At 53.1% G+C, this 17489-nt stretch overlaps 2 protein-coding genes across 9 annotated transcripts; one reads left to right on the forward strand and one right to left on the reverse strand.

Annotated features, from left to right (window-relative positions):
• Positions 1-76: 76 nt before the first annotated feature.
• On the reverse strand, positions 77-12738 carry ABI3 (ABI family member 3). Of its 4 annotated transcripts, none has more exons than XM_054460019.2 (8): positions 12502-12738; positions 6640-6807; positions 5402-5578; positions 3683-3768; positions 3348-3443; positions 2975-3129; positions 1076-1231; positions 77-750 (listed from the first exon to the last, which is right to left on the reverse strand). In XM_054460019.2, exons 1-8 carry the CDS (start codon positions 12616-12618, stop codon positions 587-589), a joined length of 1119 nt encoding a protein of 372 aa, XP_054315994.1. In that variant the 5' UTR covers positions 12619-12738; the 3' UTR covers positions 77-586. The 4 variants fall into 4 exon arrangements, with proteins under 4 accessions (XP_054315994.1, XP_054315996.1, XP_054315997.1 ...); XM_054460021.2 differs by having other exon boundaries at positions 1076-1210; positions 2975-3132; XM_054460022.2 differs by having other exon boundaries at positions 77-338; positions 2975-3132.
• Positions 12739-12768: 30 nt separating this feature from the next.
• On the forward strand, positions 12769-17114 carry GNGT2 (G protein subunit gamma transducin 2). Of its 5 annotated transcripts, none has more exons than XM_054460039.1 (5): positions 12827-12899; positions 13410-13465; positions 14389-14498; positions 15905-16010; positions 16464-17114. In XM_054460039.1, the coding sequence occupies exons 4-5, from the start codon at positions 15927-15929 to the stop codon at positions 16587-16589; spliced, it is 210 nt and encodes a 69-aa protein (XP_054316014.1). In that variant the 5' UTR covers positions 12827-12899; positions 13410-13465; positions 14389-14498; positions 15905-15926; the 3' UTR covers positions 16590-17114. The 5 variants fall into 5 exon arrangements, with proteins under 5 accessions (XP_054316012.1, XP_054316014.1, XP_054316010.1 ...); XM_054460036.1 differs by having other exon boundaries at positions 12862-12943; XM_054460037.1 differs by lacking the exon at positions 13410-13465 and having other exon boundaries at positions 12769-12899.
• The last annotated feature ends 375 nt before the right edge of the window (positions 17115-17489 follow it).

Below are 17489 nucleotides of genomic sequence, written 5' to 3' on the forward strand. Positions count from 1 at the left end.
CGCTTAAGTCACGAAGATTGTTCCCACTCTTGGGCAAGTGCCCAGCCACATATGAACACATCACACACACAGCAAGCAATGGGCAAAAGAACAAGTTGCAGTCAATAGCTGCAGAGGGGTGTCTGGGGTCCAATGTGGGCTGCACTTTGTGGGTACTGAGGAAATGGGAAGATGCTGCTTCTGGGACAGCTGGTGGGTTGGAGTTTGGGGGCTGTAATTAGCAGCAGCCTTAGAACTGGGATGCCTTTCAATCCCTCCTGGCCCCTTATCTCCGTGGGGCAGTCACAGGACGTCATCCGTTTTATTCAAAGTTGGGACTTGTAGCAGGAGACTCTGCCCTGCATGGAGTAGGGGTCCTCTGTTGACAAACTTCTTGGTTTCCAGCCCTTCCCCATCTGCAGCAGGCCTCTGGATAAATTCTCTCTCCCCAGGACCCCTTCCCCCCACGATGGGAGGAGGGACAGAACACAGCTCACAGCCCAAGAGGTGGGCAGACCCCGTCCAGCCGTGACTGGAGCTGGTTTTGGCCCGGGGCTCATGAAACCCACTCAGTGCAGACATCAGCTGCCCAGAGAGCCCTGGGCTGTTAGCAGCTGGGCTCCACATAGTTCCCGGGGAAGAATCCAGTCCCCTCTGAGCTGACGCCCTCGCACCAGCCATCGGAGTAGCGGCGAGTGACACAGATGACAGTGCCCTCAGAGAAGGAGAGCTCATTGTCCTTCTGGCCGGTGTATGGGTACAGTGTCACCACTGCAGGGCAAGAGAAGAGGGTGCCGTGAGATATGCCTCTTGCCCTCTCTCCCTCACCCCCACCGCCATGGGGATGCAGGGTCTCAAGTACTAGACTCTAGGGACCATCTTGGGGGGGCTTCTTGCAAGCCTTCAGGACCCCTCCCCAGCTTAGTTAATATTCAATACCAGGCCAGCTGCCCTCTCCCCAGTTCTGTCAGTTCATCAGAAAAATTGTGTGGGGGGCCCGGGGGATAGATTCACACCTTTGCAGAGGGAGGAGAATGGGGGTCAGGGCAACAGAGGAAGTGGGATCCGGTGCCCCTTAGTCCCAGAAGTCAGGTACCTTTCTCCAAGTATGAGGCAGGCACCCAGCTGGGCTCATCAGGCCCAAATCCTGGTGGGGGTGGAGGCAGCCCCAATTCATCTCCATCCAGGGGTGGAGGAGGAGGTAGGTCCAGTGGCAGGGGCAGCTCTTCGTCTTGGGGGAAAAGCAGAAAGGCTGTAAGTGTGGCACAGGAAACTCCTTCAGTGTGTCAGGGAACTGCTCAAGAGCTGGGCCCCAGAATCCACCCATCTCAGCCAGGCGCGTTGGGAGGTCAAGGCGGGCAGATCACCTGAGGTCAGGAGTTTGAGACCAGCCTGGCCAACATGGTGAAAGCCCATCTGTACTAAAAATACAAAAATTAGCCGGGCATGGTGGCACACACCTGTAATTCCAGCTACTCAGGAGACTGAGGCAGGAGAATGGCTTAACGCAGGAGGTGGAGGTTGCAGTGAGCTGAGATCTTGCCAACACACTCCATCCAGCCTGGATGACAGAGTGAGACTCCATCTCAAAAGAAAAAAAGAATGCACCCATCTCATGAAATCTTCCTCCAGCCCTCTCCTGTTCTGGTCTTCATACAGTGCTGCTAGCACATAGTAAGTGCTCAGTAAACCCTGAAAGATCCAGCAGTAGAGGACAGTCAGACTCTGTCTCTTATTAGCTGGGTGGCTCTTGGGCAAGTCACTGAACCTCAGCGTCAGTGGCTTCATCTATTAACGGAGAGTGGTAAAGACCCTCTCAGGATTAAGTTTATTTTATTTTATTTATTTTTTTGAGACGGAGTCTCGCTGTGTCGCCCAGGCTGGAGTGCAGTGGCATGATCTAGGCTCACTGCAAACTCCACCTCCCGGGTTCATGCCATTCTCCTGCCTCAGCCTCCCAAGTAGCTGGGACTACAGGTGCCCGCCACCACGCCTGGCTAATTTTTTTTGTATTTTTAGTAGAGACAGGGTTTCGCCGTGTCAGCCAGGATGGTCTCGATCTCCTGACCTTGTGATCCGCCCACCTCGGCCTCCCAAAGTGCTGGGATTACAGGTGTGAGCCACCTCACCCGGCCTTTATTTTATTTTTTTGAGAGGGAATCTCCCTCTGTCACCCAGGCTGGAGTGCAGTGGGGTGATCTCAGCTCACTGCAGCCTCTGCCTCCTGGGTTCAAGTGATCCTTGTGCCTCAGCCTCCTGAGTAGCTGGAATTGCAGGCACCTGCCACCACACCAGGCTAATTTTTGTATTTTTAGCCATGTTGGCCAGGTTGGTCTGGAACTCCTGACCTCAAGTGATCTGCCCTCCACAGCCCCCCAAAGTGCTGAGATTACGGCCGTGAGCCACCCCGCCTGGCCCTTAGGATTAAGTTTATTATCATGATGATGATGATTATTATTATTATTTTATTTTATTTTGAGAAGGAGTTTCGCTCTTGTTGCCCAGGCTGGAGTGCAATGGCATGATCTCGGCTCACTGCAAACTCCGCCTCCCAGGTTCAAGCGATTCTCCTGCCTCAGCCTCCCGAGTAGCTGGGATTACAGGCTTGCACCACCACACCCAGCCAATTTTGTATTTTTAGTAGAGACCGGGTTTCTCCATTTTGGTCAGGCTGGTCTCGAACTCCCAACCTCAGGTGATCCGCCCACCTCAGCCTCCCAAAGTACTGGGATTACAGGGGTGAGCCACCGCGCCCGGCCAGGATTAAGTTTAAATGAGAAAATGGATGAGAAGCTTCGAACACAGGGTCTGGTATACAGCAGGCGCTGAGTTATGTTAGTTCACTTCCTCTGCCTCCTTTCGTTCCTGTGCTGCGCTCCTTGGAGGAGGCGTTCACTGAGGCTGGCCGGGGCAGATCCAAGAGAGGTGGGCTGGGGAGTGGCAGGAGGCGGAAGAGCGACCCCAAGGTTGGGAAGAAGAGGGTGGACCTCCTTACCCGGTGGGGGTGGCGACAACTCCTCCAGCGTGGGAGGCCACTGGAACACCTCGACAGCTGCTGGTGGAGGAGGTGGGTCCAAGGAGCTGGGGAGAGGTGGGGCTGGAGGTGCTGCCTGCCCCTTCAGCGTGGGGGCCCCACCGACACCTTCGGCGCTGCTGAACACCAGAGAGCCCGGTTGGCGGACACGCCTTCCCTAATGCAGCATCCCCAACTGGCCCCACCCCTCCAATCCTGAACCCAGCCCTGCACGTGTGACCCAGGAGTAACTGGGTCCTTTCAAGCCCAGGAGTCACTATGACCATTGGCATGTGGCTCCTCTCAAAAGCCACTTCCCACCCCTCACCCACCCACGTGGGCTTGTAGGTCTCACCCAGCTGAGGCCAGGGAAGAGGCAGAGGAGGCAGCGGAGAGTCTGCCGTCGGGCACCACTGGCAGGTGCACTGGCTCGGGAATCCGGGGTGGTCTCCTGGCGGGGGGTGGGGGGCGGGGAGTGGGTATTAGGAGGAAGGAGGAAGGCTTCTGGCCAGCAGGGGTTTGGTGCGAGCAGGAAGGGCAGGTGGCCAAGGGGGAGGTTTGGCGCCAGGCATCCAGCATGACGGCCTGAGCACCCAGGGGCGCCAGGGGTGGGTGGCAAGGCTGGGGGAGGAGAGTTTCAGGGTCGCGGGGGACAGGGCTAGGCTAGTTGGCGTCTCGGCAAGGCCTCACCCCAAGGTGGCGGAGGCAGGTGTGGCAGGGGCCTTGATGCTCTTTCGAGACAGGGTGCCTGTCCTTGACAGCTGCGTGCTGAGGTCCTGCGAGGGAGCGGGAGGTAGGGCTGACATTTGGGGTGAGGGGCCGCCCCCCACCCTCATCCCCAAGAGGAAATGGAGGAGGGGCGGACGGGAACTGGGAGGGAGAGCCCTGCATGGCCAGTTCCCACTTCCACTTCTCAGGCCCCTCTCCTACACTTCCCCCACCCCACCCCCTTGTCATTGCCTGGGTTCTGGGACTCAGTTCTACCAAAGCCGACAGCCACTTCCTCTGCACAGCCACAGCGGGTTGAGTGGGCCCAGCACCCCTGTCCCTCCCCCAGACCATCTCAGAGCCCAGGAAGCTGGGGTCCTGGCTTGGTGGTCCCTAACTTTGATTGGGCTGAGGAGGGGGAGGGGAAAGGAGAGGACACATCACACTTAGAAGTGTCCCACCTTTCATTTTCGAAGATTTGTGGAATTGGCTTTGGGGAGTTAGGGCAGAGAGGAGCAGGACCCAGGCCACTTAGAGGGGATGCACAAATGACAGGGCGCACGCCCACGTGAAAGAGGGAACTGCTGTTACCAATGGGACTTCCCCAAGGGGTGGGTACAGTGTTACCTCATAGGCTTCACCAGGGGCAAGACAAAAGAGATTTGAGCTGAAGCACAAAGAATATAAGTTGGGCCAGGAGCGGTGGCTCACACCTGTAATCCCAGCACTTTGGGTGGCTGAGGCGAGCGGATCACCTGAGTTCAGGAGTTCGAGACCAGCCTGGCCACCATGGAGAAACCCCATCTCTACTAAAAATACAAAAAAAAAAAAAAAAAAAATAGCCGGGCATGGTGGCGGGCACCTGTAATCCCAGCTACTCGGGAGACTCAGGCAGGAGAATCACTTGAACCTGGGAGGCGGAGGTTGCAGTGAGCCAAGATCGCAACATTGCACTCCAACCTGGACAACAAGAGCAAAACTCCATCTCAAAAAACAAAAAAAAATATAAGTTATACAACAGAGAACTACTGGTGGGGAGGAGGCCCGGTTGTTGAAGGAGAGAGTGTTGTTTCCCCTTTAAGGGGGGGCTGATAAGTTAAGGATATCAAGGGGCTCATTTTGATACAGAAATGTTAAGGTGTGGAGACAGGAATTGAAGTCGGGATGGGTGTGAGTGCGCGCCCTCTCCGACCTCGCAGAAGGACATGGGCTGAGAAGACGCCAGCGCCATGCTCCCCTCTCTTCACTAAGTCCCCTTTGTGTGGCTGTATCCCCGCTTCTTCTCACCAACAGCACCTCTGGGGTGACTGCTCAGTGCAGTGACCTCAAACCCCCAGACAGAGGAAGTTGCTGTTCTCATGTGGCTGGGAGCCATTCTCATGCACACCCTGACATCCTCCCGTCCCCCCCTTCCCCTTCCCACACGCCCGGTGCCCACAGGGGTGGGGCGGGGGGGCGAGGGGTGCTCAGGATCTCACACTCAGCAGATCCTCCGAGGACGGTACAGACCAGTTTTGGAGGGAGGGATTACAAAATCTAGGGAGAGGGAGAAGAGCTCAGAGTGGTGGTTTCAGGGAGCAGGGAAAGAAAGGAGTGGCAAGTGGGGACAAAACGTGCAGGAGAACTGGGGGTCTGGAGGGAAAGGGGCCACAAGGCATGAGAGGGTGGGTTGGAGGGAAAGAGGAGGGCCCCTCTCTCTACCTTGATCCCATGGCCGATGTCGTCCAGGCAGCCAAAGTTGAGGGGTCTCCTGCAGTAGGGCGTGAGAGGGGGTAGGTTCTCTGGGGCGATGACCTTCTGGCCGGGGGGCAGCCGCTGGACAGTGGCTAAGGTGCCGATCTCCCTTCGGGCCACCTTCTCCATATGCATGTTCACCATCTGCATGACAGGGTTCAAGGTGACAGAGAGGGGTGGTCTGTGTCCAGCGCCCTTCCCCCTAAGGAGGAAGAAGATAAAGACTTTGGGCTGGGGATAGGGACCATGGGAGGCAGCCAGGTCCAGAAAAAGAGGGCCCTCCCCCCCGCCCCCGCCCCCCACCCCCCACCCCCCACCAGGCTACATAGCAATTGGGAAAAGTAGCAGGAAAGGATGGAGCCACTTTGGAGCAACTTCCTGGTGGAAAGAGAGTAAGGGTTATTATTAGCAGAGCAGGAACAGGAGGAAAAGAGAAAACAACATCCCTGGGGATGCCGGGAAGAAACAAGCACCCGGCTGGCTTGGGAGCAGAGCGGGAGAATATGGAGGTGGCAGAGAAGGGTGGCTGGATCAGCTCTCCCCTTTGGGGGACAAATAAGTGAATTGACTTCCTCTCAGAATGTTCCATGGAGAAAGCCTACAGTTCGAAAGGGTGGGAACTCTGGTCTGCGGCGGGGGAGGAAAAGACACACTCCACCCACTGAACATGTGGGTGATGTACAGGCCAGGCCAAATGTGTGGCTGGGTCTGTGCATGTGCTTTATGGGGCAATTCCTCGGTCAAGGATCCAGGAAGGAAGGAGGAGGGTGTGTGCGCTAGAACACTGTGGCGGGGTGGAGGGTATATACTGTATGGTGGTGGCAGTGCTTCCAGGGCTGAAGATGACCTTGTCAAGCTAGCACCCTGGGTCTGGGATATTTATGAGGGCACTGCTTGTATTTAGATGCAAACAGGGTTCATTTGCTTCTTTCCTGTATAGGGCGCCGCTGTGATTGGTAGATAACACTTTCTCATGTCCAGGATAGAATTCCGAGAAAGAAAAAGTTCTGCCTTCGGGGAATTTGTAGCATAGCCACAGAGATAAGGAGGTCCCAAAAGCTCGGGAAGTGCCAACCTTCTGCTGTAGAGTTGGGCATTTGGACATGGAGGAAAGCAGGAAGGAACTTTTGATGTAGAAAATGTCTGAGTCGGGCTGAAGAGTTGAGGCCTGACACAAGATGCCTTCCCACGCCCCACGCCCTTACCTGGCCCAGCGTGCTTACACGGGCTTCCACCTGCCGCAGGGCGGCCCCCTGCAGGTCCAACATGCGCAGAGTGTGCCCGGCCAGGTTGCCCACCTGGTAGGCCACGCTGGCCAGTGCCTGGGTAGTGAAGGTCATGGTCTCCTCCAGCGCCTTCCGCTTGTCTGTGGCCTGAAATACACACAGCCCTGGCCTAAGGGCCAGCATCTTCCACTGGGTCCTTGGCTGGCTGGGGTGGGATGGGAGAGGATATAGGGAAAGTGGGGGCTGGATTGGGAGAGAGCAGCAACCCTTAGATGTTTGAGGTGGCTCCCAGCAGAATGATGTTGTAGCAAGAGGAACTTGCTACAACATCACTTTAAATTCACTTTAAAAAAGTGAATCTGCAGCCTTGGGGAATGGATGCAAAGGGAGGGAAAGATACCCATTCTCAAATAGTCAAGCTGAGGACTGAGTACAGATGATGGTACCACCCTCCTGAAGACTTCAGTAACAGGCTGCCCTTTTAGGGGTTGGAGTGGGGGTGAATAGTAGAAAGGAAAGAGGAAGCCAACACTGGCTAGAGCAGATGTTCTATTTTTTTTTTTTTTTCTGAGATGGAGTTTCGCTCTTGTTGCCCAGGCTGGAGTGTAGTGGCGCGATCTCGGCTCACCACAACCTCCGCGTTCCGAGTTCAAGCGATTCTCCTGCCTCAGCCTCCCAAGTAGTTGGGATTACAGGCATGCACCACCACGCCCGGCTTATTTTGTAATTTTTTTTTTAGTAGAGACAGGGTTTCTCCACGTTGGTCAGGCTGGTCTCAAACTCCCGACTTCAGGTGATTTGCCCGCCTCGGCCTCCCAAACTGCTGGGATTACAGGCATGAGCCACCGTGCCCAGCCGACATTTTTAAACACAACAAACCATGTCAGGCACGGTGGCTTACGCCTGTAATCCCACTACTTTGGGAGGCCCAGGCAGGCAAATCACTTGAGGTCGGGAGTTCGAGACCAGCCTGGCTACAATGGCAAAACCTCGTCTCTACTAAAAATACAAAAATTAGCCAGGCATGGTGGTGCCTGCCTGTAATCCCAGCTACTCAGGAGGCTGAGGCATGAGAATCACTTGAACCCGGGAGGCGGAGGTTGCAGTGAGCCAAAATCACATCACTGCACTCCAGCCTGCGTGACAGAGTGAGACCCTATCTCAAAAACAAACCAAAAAAAAGCTTTCCATGTGACTCTTTGTTTAGCTCCAGTCTGCAGATTGGTGTTTGGGAACTCAAGTAAGGAAACTGAGGCCCAGAACAGAAGGACTTTATTCATTCATTCCCTCTAATAGCTTTCCAATACCCTGAGGATAAAATTCAAGCTTCTAACCGTGGCTTACGTACAGCCCCTCCAGGTCTGGCTCCTGCCTTTCTCTTCGCCTTCATCCCCTTTAATCCATCTTCGCCACTCCCCCTCTCACACACTCCCCTCCAGCCACGTTGGCCATTGGGTTTCTGTTCCTGAACAAGCTGAACTGTTTCTGCCTCGGGGCCTTGGCACGTGCTGTACTTATTTTCAGAATCCTTATTAGCAGGCCTCAGCTTCTCAGAGACGCCTTCCTTCACCACACTAAGATTTCCCCAGCCCACACCTTCACTGCCTCTTTATCATATTTACCTTGTTCTCTTTTCTTCATGGCATTTAGCACTATCAAACATTATCTATGTATTTTTTTCATTATCTACCCCCCGTTGCCTTAAATGGAAGTGTCCTGAGAGCAGGGAGCTTGTCTGTTTCATCCTGTATCCCGTCATGGAATCACACCCAACACGCAAAAGATTCTTCATAAATATGCACTCGTGAGTTAATTAGCAGGTCGAATGGGAACCCAAAAATTCTCTGGGCACATTCCCACTGTATTCTAGGCACTGTGCCAGGCACTGGCCAGGGTCACACTGCCAGTCAGTGCAGGAGGAGTAAGCAGGCAGTGGCTGAAGGCAAGAAGTCTTTTTTGTTTGTTTTTTGAGACGGAGTTTCACTCTTGTTGCCCAGGCTGGAGTGCAATGGCACAATCTCAGCTCACCCCAACCTCCGCCTCCTGGGTTCAAGCGATTCTCCTGCCTCAGCCTTCCGAGTAGCTGGAATTACAGGCATGCACCACCACGCCCAGGTAATTTTTTGTATTTTTAGTAGAGATGTAGTTTCTCCATGTTGGTCAGGCTGATCTCGAACTCCCAACCTCAGGTGATCTGCCTGCCTTGGCCTCCCAAAGTGCTAGGATTACAGGCGTGAGCCACTGCGCCCGGCCAAGAAATTTTTTTTGTTGGTCCCAGATCAGGCAGTGGGGGCTAGGGCAAAACTTCTCTGGTCTTTTGGTTCCCCAGGCAGCTTCCTCATCTCTGGTCGGGTCATGGAGTTGCCATACTCTAGCCTGTACCTTTCTAAGCCAGGTAGGGGGCAAGTCCAGGGTGAATCTGGGGTAGGGCCAGTGGGCCAACAGGCAAGGCTGCATACCGGAGTCCCCTTGCTTGAGCCCTCGGGTGCCCCTCAGGGCCTGTCAATGGAGAACAGACCTACAAACTCTCAGAGCAAGGTCTGAGAGACACCTGGGAGCCTCTAATGGAGCCTGAGCCAGAACCTTCTGGGAAGTCCATGCGATGGCTCTCTCCTCCTTGTCTTTCTTTTCCCACAGCAGGAAAGAGATGCTCATTTGCATGTCATTTACATCTCATTAACATATGCAACAAAACTTACATCTCCTCAGCATATGTCACCAAGAATCTTGAATAGGCAAAGAAATCAACCCAGGATATTAACACCAGACAGGATAGCAGGTCTTGATTTAGTTCAGGACCTTTACTAAATGAGGAAACAGGCCCAGAACTGAGCAGTGACTGCTCCTTCATCTCCACCCAGATTTCTTAGCTTGCCTGCCTTCTTCTGTACAGTTTCCTCCCCAAACTAACATGTGGAATTGTTGGCCCAAACAGGAAAAGTGTCTGCTTGGGCCCAGCTCTGGGCATCTGGACCCTGAACACCTACTGACCCCTGGCTTTGCTCTTAGCCCAAAGTTAGGTCTGCAGGGACAAGCGTCTGAGATCCATCTCTGCGGCTGAGTGCTTGTTCATCATGCAAATTACCCTGTCTGTAAACTCAGTCAACCCTGGCTGAGAACTCTGCAGGTGACCCTGGTCTGCCTTCCCTAATTCCCCATGGGTTTCCTAGCGTCTGGGTGGTGTGGGGAGAGAGGGGCTGCAGATGGGGATGGAGGGTAGGGGAATCACACCTTAGGTAAGAGCAGTTCTGAGATCCAGAACCTTCCTAGGCATTTGCCTAGACAAAGATCCTCACAAAGGCCAGGAAAGGTAACAGGTTGTGTGTTCCAGTAGTTAGTACTCTGCCCGAAGGAAGCAGGAGTCCAAGGATTCCAACTTGGGTCAGGGCTTCTCATGCCCCACATATTTTTGCAAGGACAGCTTCTCCTCCCTAGAAATGATTCTTATTATCCATCCTTCCAATGAATGGTAATGATGGTTATGGTAAGAGCTGCCATTTATCCTGCACTTCTGAAGGGGCTGGCACTAGGCTAAATGCTTTGATACATTTTTATATTGAACCCATGGAGCCACCCCTGAAGGCAGGCATGAGAATCAGAGGAGAAACTTGCCATAGATCCTGTAGTTGGTAGGTGGCAGAGCTTGAAATTGGACTTAGGTCTTTGCGACCCCAAATTGTGTGTGCACACTGTGTGTGCAAATGAAAGCCCTGTGGAAGCTCTTTGAGGTGTGCAGAAGTTAAGGAAGGAATGGAAAGGACTGCTTGGATCCTTGTCCATAGAGGGAACACGCCTTTCCATGCTAGGAGAATGAGCTGGTTTGCAAGCCTCATTCTGTCTCATCTGCAGGTGGTCACTCAACATCTACACAGACCGAAATGATACCCAGAGCAGCATTTTCAGTTAGTGGCATAGGGAGTGGGCTCTGGAATCAGATTTCTGTGTTTGAATTCGGGCTCTGACACTAGCTAGGAGACTTCTGGGAAAGTGACTTAACCTTTCCAAACCTCAGCTTCCTCATTGTGAAGTGGGAATGGGACTCGCCTTACTGGACTTCAGATGAGGATGAAGGGAGGCCATGCTGGTAACATGCCTGGCCCAAAAGAAGGCTCCAGAGCATTTTAACTGCTGTCATTACTGACTCTCTTTAATCTGCCATTTCCCATGAGCACTTGTTACTCATTTATTTCTTTTTTCAACATTCTTACTACACTACGAGGTCCCTGTGCCTGTTCTCATAGTTTGGTTAGTACAGGTTAGAAAAATAAAGTTTTGCCCAAGGGGTAACAAGGTTAGCCTGCAGCTCTTCAGGGAGCAGAGGAAACCGGGGACAGAGAGTGCTAATAAGCTGTCATAAAGTCACATAGCGTGTAGGGAGGCAGAAAGATGGAGAGGAAAGAGCTTGGCATCAGGATTCAGGAAAGCCCAAATGTGGTGGCTTATGCCTGTAATCCCAGCACTTTGGGAGGCCAAGGTGGGCAGATCACTTGAGGCCAGGAGTTCAAGACCAGCCTGGGCTACATATCGAGACCCTGTCTTTACAAAAAAAATTTAAAAATTAGCCAGGCATGGTGGCATGTACCTGTAGCCCCAGCTACTCAGAAGGCTGAGGTGGGAGGATTGCTTGAACCTAGGAGTTCAAGGCTGCAGTGAAGCTATGTGAGCTATGATCATGCCACAGCACTCCAGCCTGGGTGACAGAGGAGACCCTGTCAAAAAAAAAAAAAAAAAGGCTGGCCGGGCACAGTGGCTCACTCTTGTAATCCCAGAACTTTGGGAGGCCGAGGCGGGTGAATCACCTGAGGTGTCAGGAGTTCAAGACCAGCCTGACCAACATGGCAAAACCCTGTCTCTACTAAAAATATAAAATTAGTCGGGCATGGTGGTGCATGCCTGTAATTCCAGCTACTCAGGAGGCTGAGGCAGGAGAATTTCTTGAACCCAGAAGGCAGAGGTTGTAGTGAGCCGAGATCGAGCCATTGCACTCCAGCCTGGGCAACAAGAGCAGAAAAAAAAAGGAATGCCTGGCTCTGCTGTTTGGAGCTGTGTGGCCTTAGACAAGTCACCTCACCTCCCTGAGCTACTGTTTCCACATGTGTAAAATAGGAATTATAATACATGTCTCACGAGGTAGTTGTACAGATTAATGAAATAACAGAAGTGATTTCCTTCATGGCTAAGTTGCCTTGCCTCTCCTCCCTGAATCCAGGAATCTATGTTCTCAGCCCCAGGACAACCACACAATTTAAAACCTGTTCTACAATGCCACCTCCCTATCTTTTGCTAGTAGCCTGCTCCCAGCAGTCATGTGGGCCATCCCCCTGCCTCTGCATGAGATCCCCTCTCTTTAGCCCAGCCTACTCTGCCTTACCCCCACTCTCCCTTTCCCAAAATCAGGGAAAGAACCCCTTTCCCTTGTCCATCTCAGGTTCACTGTGCTGTTTGGGAAGTTCTTCTGAAGCCTCACCCAGAGCCGGCCTGGAAATAGAATGATCGCCAGCATCTGTGTGAGGACGGAGGCTTTGGGTCTCTGGATTGACCTGGGGGGACTCAGAAGGATGAACCTGCGGTGACACCTGAGAACAGGATGGAATCGCACTGTCTGTCCCGGACATCTCTGAGGCTCTGAGAGACAGAAGGGGCACAGCGGGCGCTTGGGTAGAATGGGGTCAGGGTTAAGTATTGGGGTCTGGGATGAAGCTGAAGCCTGGAGTGCGAGGATTTCTCAGCCAAGGCCCAGGACAAGCACTGTCAGGATGGCTCCCGGGGCCCCACTTGGGACTGGGCTCAGGGTCCCCCCTCCAGGGGCTGGGGTGTCAGGCTTCCGCCCGCTCTACCTACCTGCACGTAGTTGTCCTCGCAGTAGTCGGCGACCCGCAGCAGGGCACTGTGGTTGCCCCTCAGAGCCTCCCGGCCCGTGGGTATCTCAAACTCCTGCAGCTGCTGTAGCTCCGCCATCACCCCCAGCCTCTGTCTGGCTCCCCAGGGAGCCCGCTCGTTTTGAGTCTCACCCTGCCCTTGATTGGTTGCTCTGCCTTCCCTCCCTCTTATTGCTTTTGGTTTCCTCTGCGTGAGACCCAAACCTGCTTGCAAAGGGCAGGCATGCTCATTCCGGGACAAGAGGAAGTCAGTCCTGTTCCCCGAGCCTGTGCCTCTCTGTCCCCTGCCCAGAGGAAGGGGGAAGCCAGGGGCCCATTTGGGGGCCCAGCCCCCAATCCCACCCAGCAGAGGAAGCCAAGGTCGGGGCAGCTGTGATTGCTCCCTGGTCCTGGAGAGGAAACTGGTCGGTGGGGGGATGGGGTCGGAGACTGGGGAGGAAGGGGGCTGGCCTGCTATGGGGGGCGGAGGTGGATTTTCCACTCATGGAAGGCGGGAGGAAAGGGCAGAGGGTGGGGGCTTCCTTGGGAAGCTCAGGGATGAGTCACCAAGGGACAGGGGAGTGGAGGGTGGATAGGATATGGAGATCCGTCATACCAGAGAGGACTGTGAGGCAGCAGCACAGCAAAAATAGAAAACAGCCGATGCGGCAGCAAGAGGGGTCAGGGTTGGACACCGGGAAGACATGACTAGAGAGGTTCCCAGAGGGGTGTTAGCAAGCCTGCGAAGGGTGGCGTGTGATGAGGGTCTGCCCTACACACTCTGTGCTGATGAAGGCAGGACAAGATGAAATTGACCAAGTGTAATGTGAGGGACTCAGATTAGACAACAGGAAGGACTTGGATTTGAGAAGCACCAGATTCAAATTTCAGATCAACTTGCGGTTTTAAGAAGCAGCGGTGGACAGAGCACTGAGCCTGCCTAGGAGGTATGGGCTGTGGTTCACGCATTAACAGGACAGTTGTACCAGACAACCTCCAGGATCCTGTCCTGATTTCAAATTCTTAGAGCTCCCAGCTGAGAGTTGGACTGGGTCCTGGAGCAGGGAAGTTAGGATGGACGGTGGGCCTCCTCTCTGCCCCTCCCTCCACCAAGCCTGTCATCCTAGAGACAGGAGAATAAGAGGACCTCCCATTGACCATATTGGTCCTTTAACTTTTGCTCCTCCAGCGGGTTCCTTGTCATTGGATGGGTGTCAACCAGAGCAGGAGCTCAATGTCTGTTAAATGGCATAGCCCTTGGGTAGTCCTGGGGGGCAGCAAGAAAAAAACCAGGATGTGGGCCCTGTGCTCAGGAACCCACATTCAGGGCTCAGAGGGAGGCATGGCAGCAAAGAAGCTTGAACAGAGGCATTAGAGGTGGCCACGCCCCAAGTACTAAGTGGCGCAGCATGGTGAGCAAGTACATTTTTATTGAATGAGTGGATGAAGAGTGAGCTAGGAGAACTTCGTAAGGTGAAACTGTGGGGATCCAATGGGCACACAAGGCATCTTGGTTAAGGAGATTAGGGGCCGGTCTAGGACTTGCCTCAGGAGGAAGGACAGCCTCAGAGCAAGCTCAGAGGTGGGAAGGGAAGGAGGAGAAAGCAGGCGAAGAGGGGTAAGTGGGGCTGCAGGGTGGAGGTGGGGAAATAGAAGCGCTGCAGGCTCTAAGCTAATGAGGTCATCAAAAGAGTGAGGCTAACGCAGGGCAAGGTGGTGAAAAGGTGGCTTCTGTTTTCGAGTTTGTTTTTGTGGGGAGAATGTCTGTCTCTCTACTCTGCTGTAGTGAGGGCTTGAAGGCTCAGGCGGGTGATGGGCTTAGAACTTTGAGCCTATGATCAGCTTAGGCATCAGAGATTTTGGTTTCCAGGCCATCTGCTTTATCTGAAGATTTTCAGCTGATGAAGAACTAGGAGGCTCAAACACTATCTTACCTGAGTCCAGGACAAGTGACTTGGAGAGTGTGCTCTTCTGTGGCAGGTGAGAGGGGCTGAGGTTGCACTGGGCTGGGATCTACTCTTAGTATCATTGGGGCTAGGCACCAGGAAGGCCTTCCTGATAACCCTGCAGTGATAATAATAACAATAGCATTATTAGTGATAATAATAAGTGTATTAAGTGTTCATTATGTGCCAGGTAGTATAATATTTTATAGACATTATTTTCTTAGTACCCACAATAATTGCATGTGGTAGGTTTTTTAAATACCCATTTGCAGCTGGGGAAACTAATACTCAAAGAGGTTGAGTGACTTCCCTAAGACCACACTAAGGAAGCAGTAAGGAAGCAGCAGGGCTGGGATCAGAGTTGGAGTCTGGTAAGCTCCAGACCCCCTTGTCTCTCTTTTTTTTTTTTTTTTTTTTTTTTTTGAGATGGAGTCTCACTCTTGTCACCTAAGCTGGAGTGCAGTGGTGCGATCTCGGCTCGCTGCAACCTCCGTTTTCTGGGTTCAAGTGATTCTCCTGCCTCAGCCTCCTGAGTAGCTGGGATTACAGGTGCCCGCCATCACGCCTGCCTAATTTTTGTATTTTTAGTAGAGATGGGGTTTCACCATGTTGGCAAGGCTGATCTCGAACCCTCGACCTCAGGTGATCTGCCTGTCTCAGCCTCCCAAAGTGCTGGGATTACAGGCATGAGCCACAGCGCCTGGGATCTTTTTTTATTTTTTGAAACAGTTGCGCTCTGTTACCCAGGCTGGAGTGCAGTGGCATGATCTCAGCTCACTGCAACCTTCGCCTCCCGGGTTCAAGTGATTCTCATATCTCAGCCCCCCGAGTAGCTGGGATTATAGGCACTCACCACCACCCTGGCTAATTTTTCTATCTTTTGTACTGACGAGGTTTCACCATGTTGGCCAGGCCGATCTTGAATTACTGGGCTCAAGCGATCCTCCCACCTTGGCCTCCCAAAGTGCTGGGATTATAGGGGTGAGCCACTGCACCCAGCCAAGACCCCCTTCTCTTGACCATTATTGTATACTCTCCCTTGCTGGACCTGGAGAGAAAGAGGAAAACGCTGAGTCACTATATGAAACAATAACATTGCTTCCCAGATCTTCCTCTCTGAAAGAAACTCCTTTTTCTTTCTTCTCTGTTTCCTCTGTAGACAGACAGACAGATGCCTCTATAGACAGACAATCCAAATTTCCTCCATAGACAGACAATCCAAAGGCAAAAATGGTGCCTCCCCCATCAGACTGGGAGCTTCCTCCCCTCCTGAGCCCAGACTCTTGAAGAGACAGGGCATACAAGGATGGAGTGAATACCTGTTGAATGATGAGGGGCCTGAACTGAGGGATATGGCAGGGAAGATGCTAGAAGTCGAGGTGTGGAGGGAGCTGGAAGAGCTGATGAGATTTATGATCCTGGCTGCTGAATCCTTTCCAGGATCAGGTCTGTCTAGGGCAGGATGGCCCAGGATCTCAGCGAGAAGGACCTGTTGAAGATGGAGGTGGAGCAGCTGAAGAAAGAAGTGAAAAACACAAGAATTCCGGTGAGCCTCCTCGCCCCGTCCCTGCTCTTCCCTTCCTGTTCCTGATGAGCCCTGGGAAGGAGGAAGTGACCGGAAAGGGTGGTGGGACTGTTCCAGGCCCGCAGAAGCAGCAGGAGGTACCTCTGGGATAGGGTAGGATGCAGAGAAAGGCTGAGGTTGACCCTGTGAAGATGCCAGCCTCCCTGAGCACAGGAGAGAGCTTCAGGGCCTTGGAGAGCTCAGCGTGTCCAGCCCTGTGTCTGGGCTGGCTCTGGCCAAGCAGCCCAAGAAGGTCAGGGTCAGTGTTGTGGGTCAGATCGAGGAACTCATACCCCCGAACACCTGTCTGTCCTCTGTGTCTTTCTCTTTGGCCTCTGTCTCTGCCCTGCCCAGAAGCCTGTTTTTCCGGCACTGACCAAATCATGGATCTAGAGAAAGTAACAAGGACCTAAAACATTTTTTGTGTTCTCGCAGATTTCCAAAGCGGGAAAGGAAATCAAGGAGTATGTGGAAGCCCAAGCAGGAAACGACCCTTTTCTCAAAGGCATCCCTGAGGACAAGAATCCCTTCAAGGAGAAAGGCGGCTGTCTGATAAGCTGATGGCACGGAGCCCCGCCCTGAGTGTCTGTCCCTCTTCAGCCAAGCCCAAGTCTCCTAGACCCCCAGGGAGCCAGTGAACTGTCACCTCTTCATCACAGAATGAGTAAAGATCCTTGAACAAATGCATCGTGAACCCATTCCCCACTCCCACCTTCAACTCTTTTTTTTTTCCCATTATTTCCTCCACCTGCTGGATCTCTGCTGACCTTGCTGGGAACACTCTGAAGACAGTGTGGCTGGCCCAGCGGTTGGCCCCATGCGTGGTGGGGTGTAAGGAGCCTGCAATACCCCGAGACCCCAGAGGGCAGTCCTTAGGAAGCACTTATACCACCTGGGAACCCCTCCGTCTTTTCCCTCCACTCTCATCCTAGGAATAAAGGATTTCCATGCCAGAGTAGTTTGGGCTGGGGGCCAGGGTTGGGGGGGTCCTGTCCCTCCATATCATGTCCTACCCTGTGGTCCTGTTCCTAGTCATTTAGATCACCCCAGATGGCCTGATGACAACAAGAGTTTGTGAAGTTATGATTTCATGATTTCTTTAATATTGTCGAGTAGTCTGTTAGTGCTGGGCACTATGGATGGAAGAGTGTGCAAGACAAACATGGCTCCTATTTTCATGGAATTTAGTGGAGAAGACATGAAACAATTCACAATTAAGTCCATAAATGCTACAATGGGGAGAGTCAAGGGCAGTGTAGGAACACACAGCTGAGAGACATTCAGGGCAATGAACAACGTCAATGTAAATGCCGTCGAGGGGTGCAGAATGGGGGCTGGAAAAGCATGAGGCTAGAGAGGGAGATTGGGGTCAAGTCTTGAAGGACCTTTCAGTGAACTCAGTTAGGAACTTTCTTCTTCATCCTAAGGGCAATAGGAAGCCTAGGACAGTATTTAAGCAGA

Source organism: Pongo pygmaeus, chromosome 19, assembly GCF_028885625.2.
Source record: "Pongo pygmaeus isolate AG05252 chromosome 19, NHGRI_mPonPyg2-v2.0_pri, whole genome shotgun sequence".
In the NCBI taxonomy this organism is placed as follows: Eukaryota; Metazoa; Chordata; class Mammalia; order Primates; family Hominidae; genus Pongo; species Pongo pygmaeus.

Excerpts from the sequence above, each read along its gene's own strand:
- ABI3 (XM_054460018.2), bottom strand. The coding sequence starts at position 12,618 with ATGGCGGAGCTACAGCAGCTGCAGGAGTTTGAGATACCCACGGGCCGG. Across the intron at positions 6,808-12,501 it reads GCGAGGACAACTACGTGCAG|GCCACAGACAAGCGGAAGGC; the intron begins GTAGGTAGAGCG and ends TGTGTATTTCAG. Across the intron at positions 3,769-5,401 it reads ACATCGGCCATGGGATCAAG|GACCTCAGCACGCAGCTGTC; the intron begins GTAGAGAGAGGG and ends GCTCCCTCGCAG.
- GNGT2 (XM_054460037.1), top strand. The coding sequence starts at position 15,927 with ATGGCCCAGGATCTCAGCGAGAAGGACCTGTTGAAGATGGAGGTGGAG. Across the intron at positions 16,011-16,463 it reads TGAAAAACACAAGAATTCCG|ATTTCCAAAGCGGGAAAGGA; the intron begins GTGAGCCTCCTC and ends GTGTTCTCGCAG.